Raw genomic sequence first — 17,803 nt, forward strand, 5'->3', positions numbered from 1 at the left:
AGGGTGGCCCGAGTATGCTTAAAATAACTATACAATGATTTGCCTGGTGTGTTACCCATTATAATTGTGTGAAGAATCCCAGATTGTAAAGCCACTTTGAGACAGATTCTGTATATACTATTGTCCTTTAAATGAGTAAAAAACATGTATTTGTGCATTACTCAACTATAGTTACACAGGTTACACAAAGAAAGAAACACAAAAGAGTATGAGTACAAATATCTACAAATAAAGTACAAATATCTTATGGCAAACATATTCAGTTGGATTTTTAAAGTCTACAGCCAGAGATCAAAATCCCACTAGCAGGCCGGAGAGCTTAAAGTGAAATGGAAGTAGGAGAAATATAAACCATGCTCTCTGCTGCCTACAATAAGACGGGATGCCTTGATAATATGGTTTAATGGAATCTGATGCACTAAGCGATGTCCTCCTATCAGTAAGCTGGATTTCAATGAGTTGTGAAAAGGGTTTCTTTCTCCTAATCGAAGAAGAGTGACAGAGATGCGCTGATAAGGGAAGCGGCGTCTGTTATGCAGATTGCATACGTTTTCAATTGGCAACGTTTAAGATATTTATTGAGTCGCAATCCGGTCTTAATCTAAAGCGTGTCTCCTATCATGAGAAATTAATCAGGTGGAGCAGATGGGGAGGGATAACAAGAGTATTCTAAATGGATGTCAATCCCCTCGGTTGGCTCCAGATGCCCAAGTGTTAACAATAAAAGAAAGAAAATAACAATGTGATGACGACAAGAAGCGAGAGGAGAATTCTTTCCCCTGGCTTCATCATGAGCAGAGACGCTAGAAAACGTCTCGCACGTGCAGACACATGTAGACAAACACACTGCAGGCAGATGACACCAAGTGACAGACTCATACAGACCTGCTGCTCATACTTCTGTCTGAGTGCATCGAGTTGTTGGGAGAACTCTTTGGACTGGTTCTCTCTGAGGGACTTGGAGCGGATCAGGTCCTCTTCTACCTTGTCCATCTGGAGCCATGAAATAGAAAAAAAGATTGAAAATGAAAATAAATCACGTTTGAACCATTAAGGCTGCATTTATAATCTGGAATACATTTATGTTGAGCTAGAAAATACATCATGCAACTCAATGCCTCATATTTCAGAATAGTGGATACAATTTTACTGTAGCTAATTTTTTCCATTAGTTGTAGTTCACATATAAACACAGCATAAGTATAATATATAAAAAACTAGCTAAAACACCATGCATCTGCAGCTACTCTAACATTTTTCTTTTAATTTGAAATGAATGAGCTTCTGTTGGGTGAAATATATTCATCACATGACGTGTGATCGTATCGTAGTCATATCTTTAAAACAGCACATCAATTTATTAACCTATTCATCAAAGTACGACATTATAATTAACATTAAATATGGAATTCCAGTAGATCACACACAAAATCACATATATATTCAGAGGTGCAACATAAATGCAAAACTCAAATATAAGAAAAACAGCAGTTAAAAAAAATATATTTTTCTTCTGAGAAAGTGTGTTCGTGTAGAAAATGTGACAATATTTACTCTTTTTATCTTAACTCAACGTGCTTGCAGCCTACCCGTTTCATATTTTTCTGTTCAGGTGACGATAATCGAAACAATTGGAAATGTAATTGACTGAAACGCCTCTGTATCTGGGCTGTGCTGTGTGTGTAACGCTCTGGAAATGCGAAATGTGTTTTGATTAATCCATTTTAAATGCTGGAGCCTCCTTTGAACGACTCACGCAACAGAGATTTGGTTCTGGGTGCTGCTTCTTTTTCACACCAAAACCAAAACAGGGCAGTCTTAAAGTGGGATGCTGATTTTAAAACGAGAGAAAGAAAGTGATAGTGATAATCCATTTAGATAGAGAGAGAGAGAAGGTAATGAGAGGAAAGATGGAAGGATGAAGAGAAAGAGTGAAAAACTTGTACGACATTAAAGCCTTTGCAGGAGAACGTGATGGAGCGTTGCACAAGTGGGTCTGGGAGAGGTTGACAGAGATACATAAGAAACTGCTCCTCTCTTGGCTTTGATGTGGGCTGAGGATAAAGTCAGATCGGAAATCGGGATGCCAGGGGCTCCATGGGAAAAGAGGGAACAAGCATGAGATGGAAGGGTGAGAACAGGAGAAAAGAAGAAGTGGGAAAATACAGACTTCTGGAGCATCGAGGGCTCTTTTGACCCTAATTAAAGTTTACCGTTTGTCTTCTCTTCCATCTGCAGCACAATTCATTCCTGCTCAATATGACAGACATTTTAAATTCACTCTGGAGGGGAATGAAGGTTGCTCTGTGCGCCTACAAACATCCATGCATTCATTCCACTCCCACACGAAGCGTTTTTTTTAAAACTACAACATATGGATTTGCTGAAAACTTCACTAATCAGCAACTCAAATGTGCTAATCAGCAACCTAGGACCACACTCAGTGCTGCCCCGTCAATACAGCACTCACACAGTATAGCCAAAGAATGCTCAACAAAAACGCCTATAGCCAAACTGTCTTGTAAGACATCATCAGAAGGAGTGTGTATCGATTGGAGAACTCTCCCAACAAGCAGCAGCCCACGCGGTGTGGAGCGCTGATCGCGATGCTGGCCTGACGTACTAATTAGTCCGCTGAGTGCGGGCGACCCGTCCTCCATTAAAAAAACACAACCATCCCACGCCACGCCCGCTGAGAGGAAGCAAGGTCAACGTGCGAATGAATGCACCTGCATAATGAGCAGGATTATAAATCATGTCATTCATGTTGGCTGACTGAAATGAGTGAAAACTGCCCGGGGATGACAGGGCTCAAGACATTTGTGTGTGTTTTTTCAGTATGAGAGCAGTTGAAGGCGAATGTGAAGGGGAGGGAGACATACGGAGGAAATTCAAACGCAGTCAGCGTGGCGCCCTGTTGCATCTGTGGTCAGGCTGTGTCTCTACTACAAAAAAAGTGTGTGTGTTTGTGTGTGTATTGTCTTGGTTACTGCCTGTCAAACAGTTTTACTCTCCTCGTGTTAAAGCAGACATAAAAGAGAGGAGGGTAAATGAACATCTGTATTTGGCACACAGCAGAAAAACCATGTACTAATGGGTAATAAGGCTGACTGGGTGTATGTGCATTCTGTACATGTAACAGATGTGCATTGATAGAGCTATGTGTAGGCGACTATACATTGTGTGCATTTAATGTTGATGTTACACTTTTCTGTGTGTGTATTGTGTGTGTGTGTGTGTGTGTGTGTGTGTGTGTGTGTGTGTGTGTGTGTGTGTGTGTGTGTGTGTGTGTGTGTGTGTGTCACACCTGGAGCTTCATGCCAGCGTAGGTCTTCTCAGAGCTGAGTTCCACCTGTTTCTTGAACTGCTCCAGCGCCATGTCTGCCTGCTGGATCTGCGTCCTCTGGCTCTCTCTCGCTCTCTCCAGCTGGCTCTCCATCTCCCTTCAAACCAACACACACAAATGTATATATCAAGACATTTGTATCCTTTTTTTAATGCTAAATTGTCTCTTAAAAATATGGGATTTTTTTACCAACTTTTGAAACTTTTTGTTTTTGATTATTTATCTTTGCACTACCAGATACCAAAGCAAATTCCTTGTATGTGTAAACGTACCTGGCATTAAACGTTCATTTCATTTGTATTTGTTCCGTTCATGGTATGCACAACTTAAAGTGGACCTATCATGCTATATTTGAATAATATAGTGTAGGACCATACCTATATAAGTTATATAGGTATGGTCCTACACTATATTATTCAAATATAGCATGATAGGTCCACTTTAAGTTGTGCATACCATGAACGGAACAAATACAAATGAAATGANATTAGATCTGGCCCGCCGGTATATTGCACGCACACCTTCACTCCATCCTGAGGGTTTCCTCAGCTCAGAGCCTGACCCCAAACGTTGATGAACTTACCGAAGATGAGATGCCAAGTATCTGAACTAGCATCACAGAGCAGCACACTGAGTTTACATGGATGTTTCCTTCTGCACGTTTTCTCTTGCGACAAAAGGTTTTTTCTTTGAGGGAAATAGTTTTTTTGAAGCTGTTGTTAGCCTGTGGAAAAATATAATCATAAGAAATGACTCCGGAAAAGCTGCAGATAGAGCCATAAGAAATGAATGCAACTAGCCCTAACCCTATCGGCAATAATTTAAGCTTTGTTAGTTCCAACTTTAATATTTGCAATAAGTTCATTTCAATAAGTTTTGCAATAAACATTGAACCAGTCCGGCCCTCGACTAGTACCCATTGTTTTATTTTGGCCCACTGTGTATTTCAGTTTGACACCCCTGCTCCACAGTATGCCCATTTGTTTTAAGCCACTGCGACTCCTCTTCTTCAGTTCAAACCCCGGACACAAAGTGAAAAGTTCACATAAAGTAAAGTATGCAGGCCAAGACAAACTCAGATTGATGATTCATGCTCATTCAAAAACTGCGTACTGGATCTGGTTTAATTACAGCAAAATGAGGAATGTCCATCTGCCAGGCGCTACCTGCGTCGGATTTCTATCCAACGCAGATCAAAGACGTTTCATGGTGCTTACGAATATGTCAGATGTTATTATTTTTGGACGTTATCTATGCACAGGGCAGAGCCGACAAAGTGATTGAGTGGGTGTTTGAAAAGAGAGACAAGCCGGTATCTGCTTCGGTATTGCTCCATACACACTCTGACTGTAGCCCATGTACAAATGATTAATATTGGAGATAGAGACCAACTGGTAGGAATATCCCTTTCTTTGTACTGCTGATATGTTATCTTCTGTTGCTCTGAGTGTGTTTGACATTACTTTAACATTTGTTCCAGATTTGAATTAATTTGTTTTAGTGTATAGACATACTTATCCAGAGTCAGTGTATTTCCTATACAGTATATGGTAGGTGGCCTAGCCCCAGTTTGGTGAAGCAGATAGGATTCCCGCCTAAATCTCAATCAATCTTTATTTATTTATATAGCACATTTAAAACAACCTCAGTTGACCAAAGTGCTGTACAGGCAATAAATACAATATAAAATAACACAATGGGAGTACAATAATTCAATAATAATTAAAAACATGATAAAAAGCACAATAACTAGAAACATATAAAAACATATACAAATGTAAAAGTGTAATGTTCAACTAGTATTAAAAGCAAGTGCAAAGAGGTGGGGTTTTAGCTGAGATTTAAAAAGTTCAATAGACTCAGCAGTCCGGATATGTACTGGGAGGCTGTAGTTACTATAGTTCTGTGTAATGATGGGGTGGCAGCAAAACGTATGTTCAGCCACCGCCAAAAAAGTTGGTAAATTGTGAAAATATTGTAAATATAGCATACACTTATGTCTTTCCTGCTTTTAAACTAAGGCTGCATAACAGTGTAGAGATGTTATTTCCTGAACTTACCATATTGTTTCCAGTTGTTCTACTTTTTTCCCAATCTCACTTGCAAAACCTTATACAAATAATTATTTATCCACATTCCTAATGGTTACATATTGTGTGAAAGCACCGATGATCAACCTTCCAAACATCTTCACAACATTGAAATTGAGATATTTGGTCAAAGATATTGTGATTTTCTTCATATCGCCCAACCCGATCTCATGCAACCCCACTTCAAGCAATCCAAAATAGCCCTTTTAGGTCCATAATGCCTTAGTGGGGTATGAGCCTTAAAGAAAAACCTATCTGTGCATCCACAGTAATATTCCTGAAGCAGGGGTAAACAAACTTGCAGTATTTGTTTGACCCCGGTTCCACAAGTCCACAGTGTACCTGATTCCCTTTCTTCTGTCAGACCCTCCCCCAGCTGCTCTCCCTCCTACACAAGGGTTTGACAACGTGCATTCACACACACACAGCCTGACTGGCCGCAGGACATGATTGATGCAGGCTGTCTCCCATCTGCTGGCCTCAGTTGTGATACAAAAACTGTAAAAAGGTCATCCATCACTCTGTATGAATTTTTTTCGGTACAAATTACAGGTTTTTATCCCATCTTCAAAGACTTTATCACATCTTAATCTCTGGAGGGGAGCAGAACTCATAACGTAGCTTGTGTAGTCTGCTCTTCACACCTTGTAATTCCCTTTCTGAAACACCTAATTATGGGACGTAATGTGCTCCCTCTGAGTGTGTCCAGGTGTGCCCGGTGCAGCCTCTCTGGCAGGAGATGAGAAGAAGCACCTCTCTAAGTGTCAGCACGCGTCCCAGCACAACACAGGCCCCTTGTTCCTTTTCTTAGCGCGCTACGCTACGAACACAAAGACACAAATCTGTCCAAGCGGCTTCTCCGGGCGGTGCTCCTGCCCTCTGTTCAAACACACGGCTCCCTCCTCTCCCCTCCTGTCATCGTCTAGATTGACTAGCACGCTCCATCTTTAATCAGCGTCCCGTCATCGCCTTTATCCGCCGGCCCACACTGCATTCCACACTGTCACTAGCACACACACACACACACACACACACACACACACACACACACACACACACACACTCATACATGTGCACAAGCTGGGGGACACTATGTAAGAAGGGGACGTTTCTTTTCATCAGATCGGTGCCAGAAAAAGCTGCCTGCATCGGCTGCACTTTGATCATTGTCTTTATTGAAAATCTACATTTTGATTAAGCTTTTTACATTTGCCAATAATATTTCAGCTTGAACACGTAGGATTAGTAAGATTGCTCAGTTTTCTGTTTGAAAACACAAAGATAAACTGAGTTTGTTTGTTACATTACGAGTTTTAAATTGCGTTGAAGCTCATTCCTGACTGTGAATATTTTAAGTTATAAAGAGCAGAGATACAAGCAGCACAGGGACCTGCCAAATCAAAACATTTCTCCACTGCACCAGAAGAAGCCAGAAGCAGTTGATTAATTATAGTTTGAATATATTAATATGATGAATATACAGGCACATTGACAGGTGAAATATTAGCTTGGTGTTGCAGCTCTATATTTTCAAAAGGCACTACAGTTGACCTCAAAAATGTCTGCAGTTAAGCCTTTGTAGACTGGAAGAAATATTTTCACTTGATAAGATCGCTCCCTGCGAAAGGCTTTCTGCTGGTTTCGACCTTTGGAACAGTTTGTATAGATAAGATGTTTTTGTTTTTGATGACTCTGAGCTGAGAGCTTTGGAGAATAACAGTGCAGAACGGTCTATTTTAAGTCCAACGTTAGCTTGAGTACAGCTTTGAACTTCAAATAAGGATATATAAAATGAGTATGTTGAACAATCAAGGCTGAAGTCACAGAGGTGGACAGCCACATTCTTCCCTATCAGCCGATTTCTGTTTGGCTCCACTCTGGGGCCATGCAGTCCTCTGACCCATGACATTTTCTCAGGCTAGTGCCCTCAGTGATTCAAGCTGTTTGGGTGAGTGATTCCTGTGTACGCTTGTTGTTCAGGAGCAAACGGTGCGTGAGCTGGAGCTGCGGGTGAAACAGCAGTCGGTGGAGGTGGAGAAGGGCAGTGCGCTGCGTCAGAGGGTGACACAGGAGAAGGCCCAGTTGGAGATTCAAATTGCATCCATGGGCGCCGAACTGCAGGAGGCCAACAGACGGTTTGTGAAAAAATGAATGATGAAGGGGGTAGAGATGTCTAATGGTTAAAGGTCCCCTATTATACTGTTTTTCATCTATATATTATAGGTCTCAGATATATACAAAACATGTCTCTGAAGTGTTTGGCTCCAAATACCAAACAGATCCCAAGCATCCCATAAACCCCTCTGTTTCAGCCCTGTTTCAAAGATTCTGATTCGAAAAGAAAACACAATGGTGCTCTAGGAGGGGATTCAGGTGATAAGGAGGGTGGCAGTTACCTTGGTTGGTGATTGGCTAATGGTTACACAAGCCAAAAAAACGTTATGACATCACAAAGTGGGCCACATCTGATCAGCTCATTTTCAGACAGGTTTTTATTTAAATGGATCAGGACAAGAAGGGAGTGAATCTTTTTTACTGAAACTTTCAGAATCTCTTTACACAGAGGGGAAACTGGGAAAAAATGACAAAGTGGATTTTGCATAATAGGTGACCTTTAAAAGAGGATGCTATTCAAAACTATGTCTATAAACTAGGTCATGAAAATGTACAAATTATTAATAAATGTCTGCTTAACAAATAACATGTTACTATCAAGATGCCTGTAAAGTGGCAAGAAAACGTTTAAATATGCCATATAAGACTAAAGTAACAGGGTGGTAAAGTGTATTTTTTTATTTGTACTTGTTAATAGTCATGCTCTTTAACTGTAACACAGGAATTTGATTTTGCTGAAGGAGAAGGAGCAGCAGAGGGAGCAGCATGAGCTAACTGTACAGAAGTTCCAAACCAAAAATGAGACTGACATGCGCCACTTGCATCAGGAACATGCTCTGTCTGCTGCCAAGGTCCACATTCACCCAAACACCTCCACAAGCCTCCTAAATGTAGACATAATTGTTCTAAATTCACCCTCATTTACTGCTAATTTCCTCTCTGTTTCTGTCGTCCAGGCCTCTGAGTTGATGGACGACTTTGAGAACACTGTAGCTCTACTCAAACAGCAGCTCCTGGACAGTGAACACCGAAGACTCCAACAAGCCAGGGTAGGATTTGGGTGTTGGCAGGCTTGTTCAAATGTTTTTAATGTGCACCTGCCTAAAAATACATTTGCATTTGCACACGAGCAGTACAAGCTACGACAATGCTTCGGGTTACACAGGGCTTGCCTTTGTGTGAAGTGATGCAGTTATCCTTTGCCACACAGCATCGTTTCAACTATTGCTTCTTTTTCAGGATCAAGAGACGGAGTTTCAGCGGGAAAAAGATGAAGTGCAGATCAACTGTGAGAAAAAGGTAGCTTGTTCTCCAGGGAAACCCATCCACTGAGCTCCATAGCTTTTGTCGTTGCATTAAAACAGCCCTGGACAAAGTTATTACGGTCAAGTGGAGATCAAAGCCCGGTGTCACATGTTCCTTTGTGGTTCCCCTTACTTTTAGATCTTATGTCTGGTCTCGTAAAATCAGAGCCGTGATTAACAGGTAGATGAAGGACTGGGCAGAGAAGAAAGAGGATGATGGAAAATGTATAATTTAGCATTAGAGTTATCTAAGCAAAGGCAGTATGAGCAAATCCTTATAAACTTGTAGTCATTCGGCAAAAGAGGACCTTCACAAGCTCCACTTTTCTGTGTGAAGATAGTACTGTCAGTTTGCCCGGGCCTTAACTTAATTGCCTTTTTACTTTTGAGACTTTTCTTCAAAGCCACAGAGCAGCTGTAAACCATAGAGTGAAGAGACCATTGTTAATGATCTGAGCTGGACCGGTCCAAGCCAGACTTCATAGGTGAAAGTCGGGTTTTAAAGACCTGCTGCACCTGGGTCATCTTCAAAGTGCCAGAGTTATAATGTGTGTGCTTGTGGCAGGCTGGCATACCCAGAGACAGGGCCCCTCTGGCTGATACACCTGCAAGAACTTAGCAGGCCTCTGTGCACTCCATTCAGGGTCAGGGAGAATTTAAATTAAGTTTCTCGGAAAGAAAGTCAAAAGTTTTGCTTTTGATGTTTTCCTCAAATACAGTCTGTTTTTTTATCCTGTCCTTGTAACAAGTCTATATCTTTTTTTTTTTCTACTTTCTTCCCTCTGGACGGTGACAGTAGATGTAAACAAAAAGAAAGAGGAGTCAGTTCTTTTTCCTTTTGCCCCTGGAAAGATTTATTTTTCCACTCCTCTGCAGTAGTAAATGAGACATGTGGAGGAGGCCAGGGAACGGTATCTGGACATAAGAAGGGTCCATATGGCTGCCACAGATCCACAGTGAGAGGCCCTCTATGCAGGCAGATAGTCAGATGGTTCTTTTGATGGGGTGATGGAGAGAAGAGACGAGGCCAGATGCACAAGGTCACATGCAGGAGAGTTTTGTCGATTGATGTTTGATGGCGTCTGCTTTTGCACTCACTTACACCTCTCTCTCTCTCTCTCTCTCTCTTGCATTTACTCTCTCTCCCTCAGGTTTTGGCAATCCAAACTGAAGCAGAGAAAGAGAGAGTAGAGGCTAAGAGGAAAATATCCAAACTAGAAGATGCACTCAGGTACAGTGAGCATTTGAGCTTTACCCAAAGTACAACATGTAATAGTGTTTGATCTGAATCTATCAGCAAAATGTTTAAAGGTCACCTATTATGCAAAATCCACTTTTCCATGTCTTTTATACATAAACATGTGTCCCCTCTGTGCAAAGAGATTCTGAAAGTTTCAGGAAAAAAATCTGAAAATGAGCTGATCAGATGTTGCCCACTTTATGATGTCATAACGATTTTTTGGCTTGTGTAACCATTAGCCAACCACCAACCAAGGTAACCCCCCCCCCCTTATCACCTGAATCTCCTCCGAGAGCTCAATTTTGTTCTTTTCAACCAAATATCTCTCAGAGGGGCGTGGGGAGGGGCTCCTTATTTTCATCTAAAGTAAAAGACAGAGAACCAGCACTTTTGAAACAGGGCTGAAACAGAGGGGATTATGGGATGCTGCAATACATAATCTGTTTGGTATTTCAGCCAAACACTTCAGAGACATGTTTGTATATAACTGATGTGGAGGAAGTTCCACTTTAAAAACAGAAACAACCTGGTTGGCAAGACACGAACAAACAATAGAAGTTTAAAGCAAAGTTGTGTTATTTAATAAAGTCAAAAAGCATTTAACAGAGTTAATCTATTTCAGCTGAAAGGACAGAGTCTTGCACCAAGAAGTTAGTACAAGATCTGACCTCATTCAAAGAAAATGCAAATACTTTACACTACAGAAGGAGGGAAGGGGAAGGTCTTCAGCAAGCAAATTTACATGACAAGAAGTGGTGACCACACGGTTGAAACTTTACATACATGTTAATTACAAACCAATGGTTGTAGAGACAGACTTTGGTTTGTTCTAAGTAAGATTAAATTGGAGGCTAAATGTGAATTCAATCTGTGGGAAATAAACAGATAATTAAGTTACAGTAATACTTATGATTAAATGAGACTTAATGATAAATTGCTACAACAACTGAGACCTATAATATATTGATGAGAAACAGTATAATAGGGGACCTTTAATTCATTTCTGATAACATGGTAAGTATCCAAAATGTTGTTTTTCCTGTGCTAAACCTCATCCTCATGTTTTCATACCATAGATAAAGCAAACAGCAGACACAGCCCTGTATATGTGATCAGTTCCCTTAGAATTGACACAGTGATCACATTATAGAGCTCTAAAACCATCTGTGTGTTTGTGTGTGGTCCTCTTTCATTCTTTGCCAAGTGTCATGATGGTCTAAGGCACTGCATCAGTCTATCAGCCAGTCTCTGTGTGTGTGTTTTGCAGATGTGTACAGTTGTGAGCTGAATCTTTCAGATATAATAGTTCTGAATACAGACAGTGAGATGCCACGATGGTTGTGTGTGCAAAAACCCAATAATAATCTGAGAATATCATCAAAACCCTATGCTTGCCCCCAGGGTTTATTACTGTGAGTACCGGCAATTTCCCCCCTTTGGTCATTATATTTGCAATTTACATAACGCAAGTGGAATATTTAGTTATTAGTATCTCACATTTGAGCTTTGACTTTGTGGCTTCAAACTTTGTTAGAGAGTTGTTTATGCGTACTGAGATGAGTCTTTGATCATGAGAACAGTGTGTATGAATTTAGATTGAAGGTGGAGTTTGACTTTAACAAGCCACACTCTCTTTGATCTTTTTTATAACTACGTAGTACCGGTAGAGTCGAGAGCCTGGAACATCAGATCTTCACATGTGATGAGTAGTTATCTTGTCTTGAAGAAAACTAGAAAGCGTAATCCTGCTGTAGAAATGAAGCGGCCTCTACACAAATAAACTACCATATACTGTAGGAAAATACCAGATGAATCCTAATATTTGTATATGTGCAATGATAAAGGGATTGCTCTTATTGCAATACATTCTGACAATCATCATCCAACTCTGCACGTTCCCTCAGTTCAAACGGGTTTAGTGCCTTTCAGCACTTTGTTTAGATTTTTCAATACAGAAAAAGCATTGACTTGCCATAACAGAAAAACAGAGGTGTTTCTAATGACACTCATTACCAGGACCCTGAGGCTGGCTCACCAGAATGCATTGCTGCCATGATTAATTAACGTGATTAATCACACCTGTGCTTCTCCTGTAGTAACGTGCCAAAATGTGCAATGTTGTTGTGCTTCCAGATGTTTTTTTAAGCCCCTGCTGAAATATTACAAAATCATTACACAGAAATGGAAATGATGACTAAATGAATGAGTCTTAAGTAATGCTTCAGATGACGATCATTTAGCATCATTTTTTACTTTAACCGCCCTAAAATTGGAGATGTACTTCAGTTTCTCCTATCACTTTCTACCTCTGTTACTCCCTTTTTACTCGAGAGCTGCACAAGCACACTTTGCTGTCAGCCCTTCCAAGGACTCAAGTCAGCCAGTCAGTACATTCCACTCGGCACTTAATCCCATACTGGACCATATTACTTGGTCACAAGCAGCTTACAGTTTCCCTGGCGAAACTAGAATATGTTCTGCACAATTAAACACAATTCCCATTCAACAACCTCAGCTGCAGCCATACACAGCCAAGGCCAGTCACAGTGCCATCCCCCCCATGGAGAGTTTCTCAACTGTTTGTCACAATGAAGTAGCAACCCAAAGGCAGTGGATGAGCACGGCTGTATTTGCTCTTTTCTCGGGTCCTTATCAATAGCCCAAGACACATTATGTCTTTTCCAAACACGTTTTAAGTGGCCACTAAAAGCAACAATAAATAGTTTGTGAATAAGAAATGTATTAAGCTGTAGGACATGGTTATTATTACCGTTCCTTTGTGTTTCTGTCACTGCGAAACAACATGAAAAGTAATTGTGCAGTTAGTATTCAGTGTTAAGATCGCAGGGGGACATTGATGGTTGTGTCTGCTTATTGTTTGCGCCTGTCATTGTCAGCCTGGCAACAGAGGACACGCTTAAACACAGCAGACGGATCCGTTTGTGCATAAATTATCCTTGTTGTTAGTATCAGTAAGGAGCCAGTCATTCCCTCGTTTAGTGTTAAACACTGAGAAACGGCAAGTGGCCCATCGGGCTCTTGGCTAATTAAGTACACACACACACACACACACACACACACACACACACACACACACACACACACACACACACACACACACACACACACACACACACACACACACACACACACACACACACACACACAATAAGCAGTCAGAAGTCTACCTGCCTGCTGTCGTGGCAACACTGAAGGCCTTTAAAGGCGATCCAGGAGAACTTCAAAGTCAAAGCAAGACTGTGTGTGTGTGTGTGTGTGTGTGTGTGTGTGTGTGTGTGTGTGTGTGTGTGTGTGTGTGTGGATGATGAAATCAAAATAGTAGAACTGCTCAGCATGCCCTCTATGTACAAGACACTGACTGGTATGTGCGCTGGGTTGTTATGTGTTTGTCAATCTACTGTTGAAAGTATATCAGCTTATATCAATTAATAACATTTTGTATGTGTATTTAGTTTTTATTTCTTCAATAGCTGAAGCGGATTTTGCTGTTCTGTTTTTGTTATTGTATGTTGCATGTTTAGCATGCTTTCCACACCCTTTTTTCCAAGGTTTACACCCATTCTTTGTTTCCAGTATAAAAAGAAGAATCACCCTTTGCTGCCATACAAATGCATCAAATTGAGTTCCAGGTCTGTGTTACTATAGCAACAACAACAGAAATGCACTAAAAAGCTGTGCAGAGAACACGTTTCTCTGCTCTTCTTTCATCCCAACGTGCCTCAGATCATTACAGGGCATTAGCATAGCGATGGAGAGATGCAGCACCACAGAGGGGAGGGGGGGTGGAGAGTGAGAGGCAGCAGCTTGCCTGCTTTTGCCACAGTGACCTCCAATTTACAATTAAAAAATGTCAGAAAATCAACTGAATGATTAAAGAAGAAAAGAAAAACAGCTGGTTTATTTCTAGATTACAATATCTCTCTCTCCATGCAAAGGCTGTCACGTTTTTTTTTCTCTCCATCATACCTTTCCAGTCCTCCTCCTTCCTGCTGCTTGGCACCCAACTGGCTTTATCAAAACCATGTGCCTGCTGAGGTGTGGTGGTTGTAGCAGCGCTGACTGTGTCTCAGCAGCAACTTCTGCTCAGTTTGATCGTTTACAGTTTGGAGAAGCAGAGGCAGCGTGTTCTTCAGGCAGCGGCAGGGAAAAGCTCGCCTTTATGAGAGGCTACACACTGGCTGTCCAAAACCTGTGCACACCACCCCCCCCCACCCCTGTCATGGATGGGATGTGTTATAGTGTGTAGAATTCACACCAACTCTTTCCTTTAGTCATAATCCTGTTCATCCCGTATTTCAAGTTTCTTACTTTTCTACCATTGTTTCAATTTCCTTTTTTGCTGTTGTATATGCACAGCCCACCACAATTCTTTTGATAGGGTATTAATGAAGTGTTTGGTGTCAGTCTTTGTGTCATTGTTTCTTTCTTAGTGGTTGTGCATGCATGCCCACATGCTAGCGTGAGATAGGGCCCCTTCTCCTCTTAAAAGTGTAGGATGCATCCATTATGGTCTTTCATGTTATTTTGTGTGTGTGTGGGTGCACATGCAAACCCTACGTCTGTGTGTGTCTTTGAAGTGGTCTTATCTATCGCAGCATTCCTCTCCCATGAGAGGAGGGATGGAGGGGAGTGGAGGTGTTGGTGGTCCAGAGAGGCACATGAGGTAGCCCCAGTTAGCATTGAGATTCAGGAGCAGGTGGAGTTATGGATCCTGAATATTGAATAGCTTCACCAGGGTTCAATATTTACTCCCATGACAACTGCATTGAAGGAGCAGGATGGAGATGGGTTAAGCGCCAGTTCAATAACATAGACCTGACAGAAGGAACATTGTAAAGAGCTGTTTAACTAGGTCCTACAGCTAAGGTCGCAAAGTTAAAGCACGCTTACATCTTCACATACTCTTGCTTCTTTTATATCCATTCAGGTCTTACACTGAAAAAACTGAAATGTTGACTTTAATTAAATGTATCATGTCAACAGATTTCACATTACTGTATTAGGTCAGTTGAAAGCAATAATATTAAGTTGAAATAAAAAAACTAATATTATTGATTTCAACTAACCTAATACAGTTGTGTGAAAATTGTTGACATAATACATTTAATTAAAGTCAACATTTCAGATTTTTCAGTGTAGGTTTAGTTAAATGAACCCCACTAAATAATAAAACAAACTGAAAAAACGTAGATAGCATAAACTAGGATCACTTTAGACAACGTAGACACTAGCTAAGGCCAACTGTCAATTCACTTTCTCCTCTGATGGTCCAATTGACTGAGTCAGGAAGTTGTTCTTCGGTGTGTTTATAAGCTTTAGGTTGAAATGTGGAAACAACATGGACGCTATAAAGAACATATGTCTTTTTATTCGTTAAACCAGGCCATGTACACTGAACAAAAATATAAATGCAACACTTTTGTTTTTGCTCCCATTTTTCATGAGATGAACTCAAAGATCTAAAACATATTCTATATACACAAAATAACCATTTCTCTCAAATATTGTTCACAAATCTGAAAAAATCTGTGATAGTGAGCCCTTCTCCTTTGCCGAGATAATCCATCCCACCTCACAGGTGTGGCATATCAAGATGCTGATTAGACAGCATGATTATTGCACAGGTGTGCCTTAGGGTGGCCACAATAAAAGATCACTCTGGAACGTGCAGTTCTGCTTTATTGGGGGGGTCCGAAAACCCTAGGGTTAAACCCTAACCCTAACATGTCACCCATATCCTTCGCATAGAGTTGATCAGGTTGTTGATTGTGGCCTGTGGAATGTTGGTCCACTCCTCTTCAATGGCTGTGCGAAGTTGCTGGATATTGGCAGGAACTGGAACACGCTGTCGTATACGCCGATCCAGAGCATCCCAAACATGCTCAATGGGTGGGCATGTTAGGGTTAGGGTTTAACCCTAGGGTTTTCGGACCCCCCCAGACCCCCCAATTAAGCAAAACTGCACGTTTCAGAGTGGCCTTTATTGTGGCAGCCTTAAGGCACACCTGTGCAATATCATGCTTGTCTAATCAGCATCTTGATATGCCACACCTGTGAGGTGGGATCTGGATTATCTCGGCAAAGGCGGAAGTGCTCACTATCACAGATTTTTTCAGATTTGTGACAATATTGAGAGAAATGTTATTTTGCTGTATATAAGAAAATGTTTTTAGATCTGAGTTCATCTCATTGAAAAAAGGGAGCAAAAACAAAAGTGTTGCATCTATTATTTTTGTTTCAGTGTTAGGTTAGTTACTCCATAATTCTGCTGAAAGATAACATCCAAACGAACTGGGCAGAGATACATATTCTCATGGAAGCACATAAAAGTGGTTCTATTCTTAGTTTATGGCGGCTGTATTAGGTTACTCGGGGTGGTAAGGGTAAACTACCACTTTTGCTATCAAGCAGGATGTGTGTAAGAAGTCTTACGCCTCGTGTCCACACAGCAGCTTTGAACAAAATCTTGAAAATCTTTGGAAGCGTGTGGCCGGGTGTCTGAAAGCTTGGGGATTTTTTTTGCGGGCAACGCGACCAACAACCAAATCACATTGGAATTCTCCCGCCCCGCCGACATACCACAAAGCAATAGCAATGTGTAAACGGAAATCAAACTGGGATATAAACTCCCCCAACAAGACGAAAACCTACCAGTTTCACCCCACGTGGGTCTCTGGTCGCCACCTCCCCTCCATGCTGCGTTCCTTCCGGTTTTGTATCCCGGTAGAATAGTTCTGGTTCGTAAACAGAACCGGGTCGATTTGCTACCGGGTAATTTTCTCGTTTGGGAATATGGCAGGAAAATGAACTGCGGTCTGGGCCTCTCCCAGCTTGCACCGCGGTTTCATTGGCTTACGCTCTTGTTTCAGCTGTTCAGATTTGTGCATAAACGGGATCTTGAGTTGGGCTGACAACTTTCCAGCGCTCAGCTTCAAAAGTTGAACATTGCTCAACTTTTGATCCTGAAAAATCCTGGGAAGTCTGTCGCTTTGCTTCCCCCACAATGCAGTTCGTCGGCGAAAAGCGAGGCAAAAGGTGGACATCCACTTCCATTTCAAAGTCAATGGGGCAGGAGAAGGCGTTGTGAAGGATTTTTATTTAAGCTGGCTGTTGGGACGTACCGTTACGGGCCCCGTCCACACACAGTCATGAAAAAAATCTTTCAAAGCTTCGCCCATTTCACTTGAATGTTTTTTTTTTTTTTCGGGTGACGTAGAAGGATTTTTGAATCTTTCGCCGAATTGCAGTTGTGGGGAGCGGAGCGCATGGCTTTTGCCCAAGCGCATTGGTGAGCATCCATAAAGTTGCAGCATATGTTCAACTTCTTGATGCTCCCGATGCTTTCGGAAAGCTGCGCATCAGCCAATCAGAATCCCCGTTTATGCAAATCCGCCAGTTGCAAGCGCTAGCCAATCAAACCGCGTGCAGCTTGAGTGGAGAGCCAGACCGCAGTTAATTTTCCCTCATATTCCAAATGAGCAAATTACGGGCTAGCAAATCACCCGCGCTTCTTTTACGACCAGAACTTTTACCGGATACAAACCGGAGGCAAACCAGGCATGGAGAGGTGAGGTGGCAGAGCACAGTGCGATGAAACTGGTAGGTTTTCGCCTGTTTGGGGAGGATTTATATCCAGTTTACTTTGTTTTAAAATTCGCTATTGGCTTTGTATGTTCGGGGCGGGAGA

At 41.5% G+C, this 17,803-nt stretch overlaps 2 protein-coding genes across 2 annotated transcripts in view; one reads left to right on the top strand and one right to left on the bottom strand.

The window, feature by feature from the left end:
- The window catches only part of LOC104958211 (centrosomal protein of 112 kDa), a 50,319-nt gene extending 46,880 nt beyond the window's left edge, over nucleotides 1-3,439 (bottom strand). Inside the window, exons 1-2 of the mRNA XM_010785937.1 lie at nucleotides 3,308-3,439; nucleotides 886-993 (exon numbers count right to left, since the gene is read on the bottom strand). Coding sequence (XP_010784239.1) covers nucleotides 886-993; nucleotides 3,308-3,439 — 240 coding nt within the window. The remainder of the gene's footprint in view (nucleotides 1-885; nucleotides 994-3,307) is intronic.
- Nucleotides 3,440-5,259: 1,820 nt separating this feature from the next.
- Nucleotides 5,260-17,594, top strand: LOC104958215 (centrosomal protein of 112 kDa-like). The gene is made up of 7 exons (XM_010785941.1): nucleotides 5,260-5,277; nucleotides 7,417-7,571; nucleotides 8,273-8,402; nucleotides 8,508-8,600; nucleotides 8,791-8,850; nucleotides 10,007-10,091; nucleotides 17,551-17,594. The coding sequence occupies exons 1-7, from the start codon at nucleotides 5,260-5,262 to the stop codon at nucleotides 17,592-17,594; spliced, it is 585 nt and encodes a 194-aa protein (XP_010784243.1).
- The last annotated feature ends 209 nt before the right edge of the window (nucleotides 17,595-17,803 follow it).

The sequence above is a fragment of the Notothenia coriiceps genome, unplaced genomic scaffold (genome assembly GCF_000735185.1).
Source record: "Notothenia coriiceps isolate Sejong01 unplaced genomic scaffold, NC01 NC01_scaffold00028442, whole genome shotgun sequence".
Lineage (NCBI taxonomy): Eukaryota > Metazoa > Chordata > Actinopteri > Perciformes > Nototheniidae > Notothenia > Notothenia coriiceps.

Coding starts and splice junctions, on each gene's coding strand:
- LOC104958215 (XM_010785941.1), top strand. Junction 7,572..8,272: donor CTGCAGGAGGCCAACAGACG/GTTTGTGAAAAA, acceptor ACTGTAACACAG/GAATTTGATTTTGCTGAAGG. Junction 8,403..8,507: donor ATGCTCTGTCTGCTGCCAAG/GTCCACATTCAC, acceptor TCTGTCGTCCAG/GCCTCTGAGTTGATGGACGA.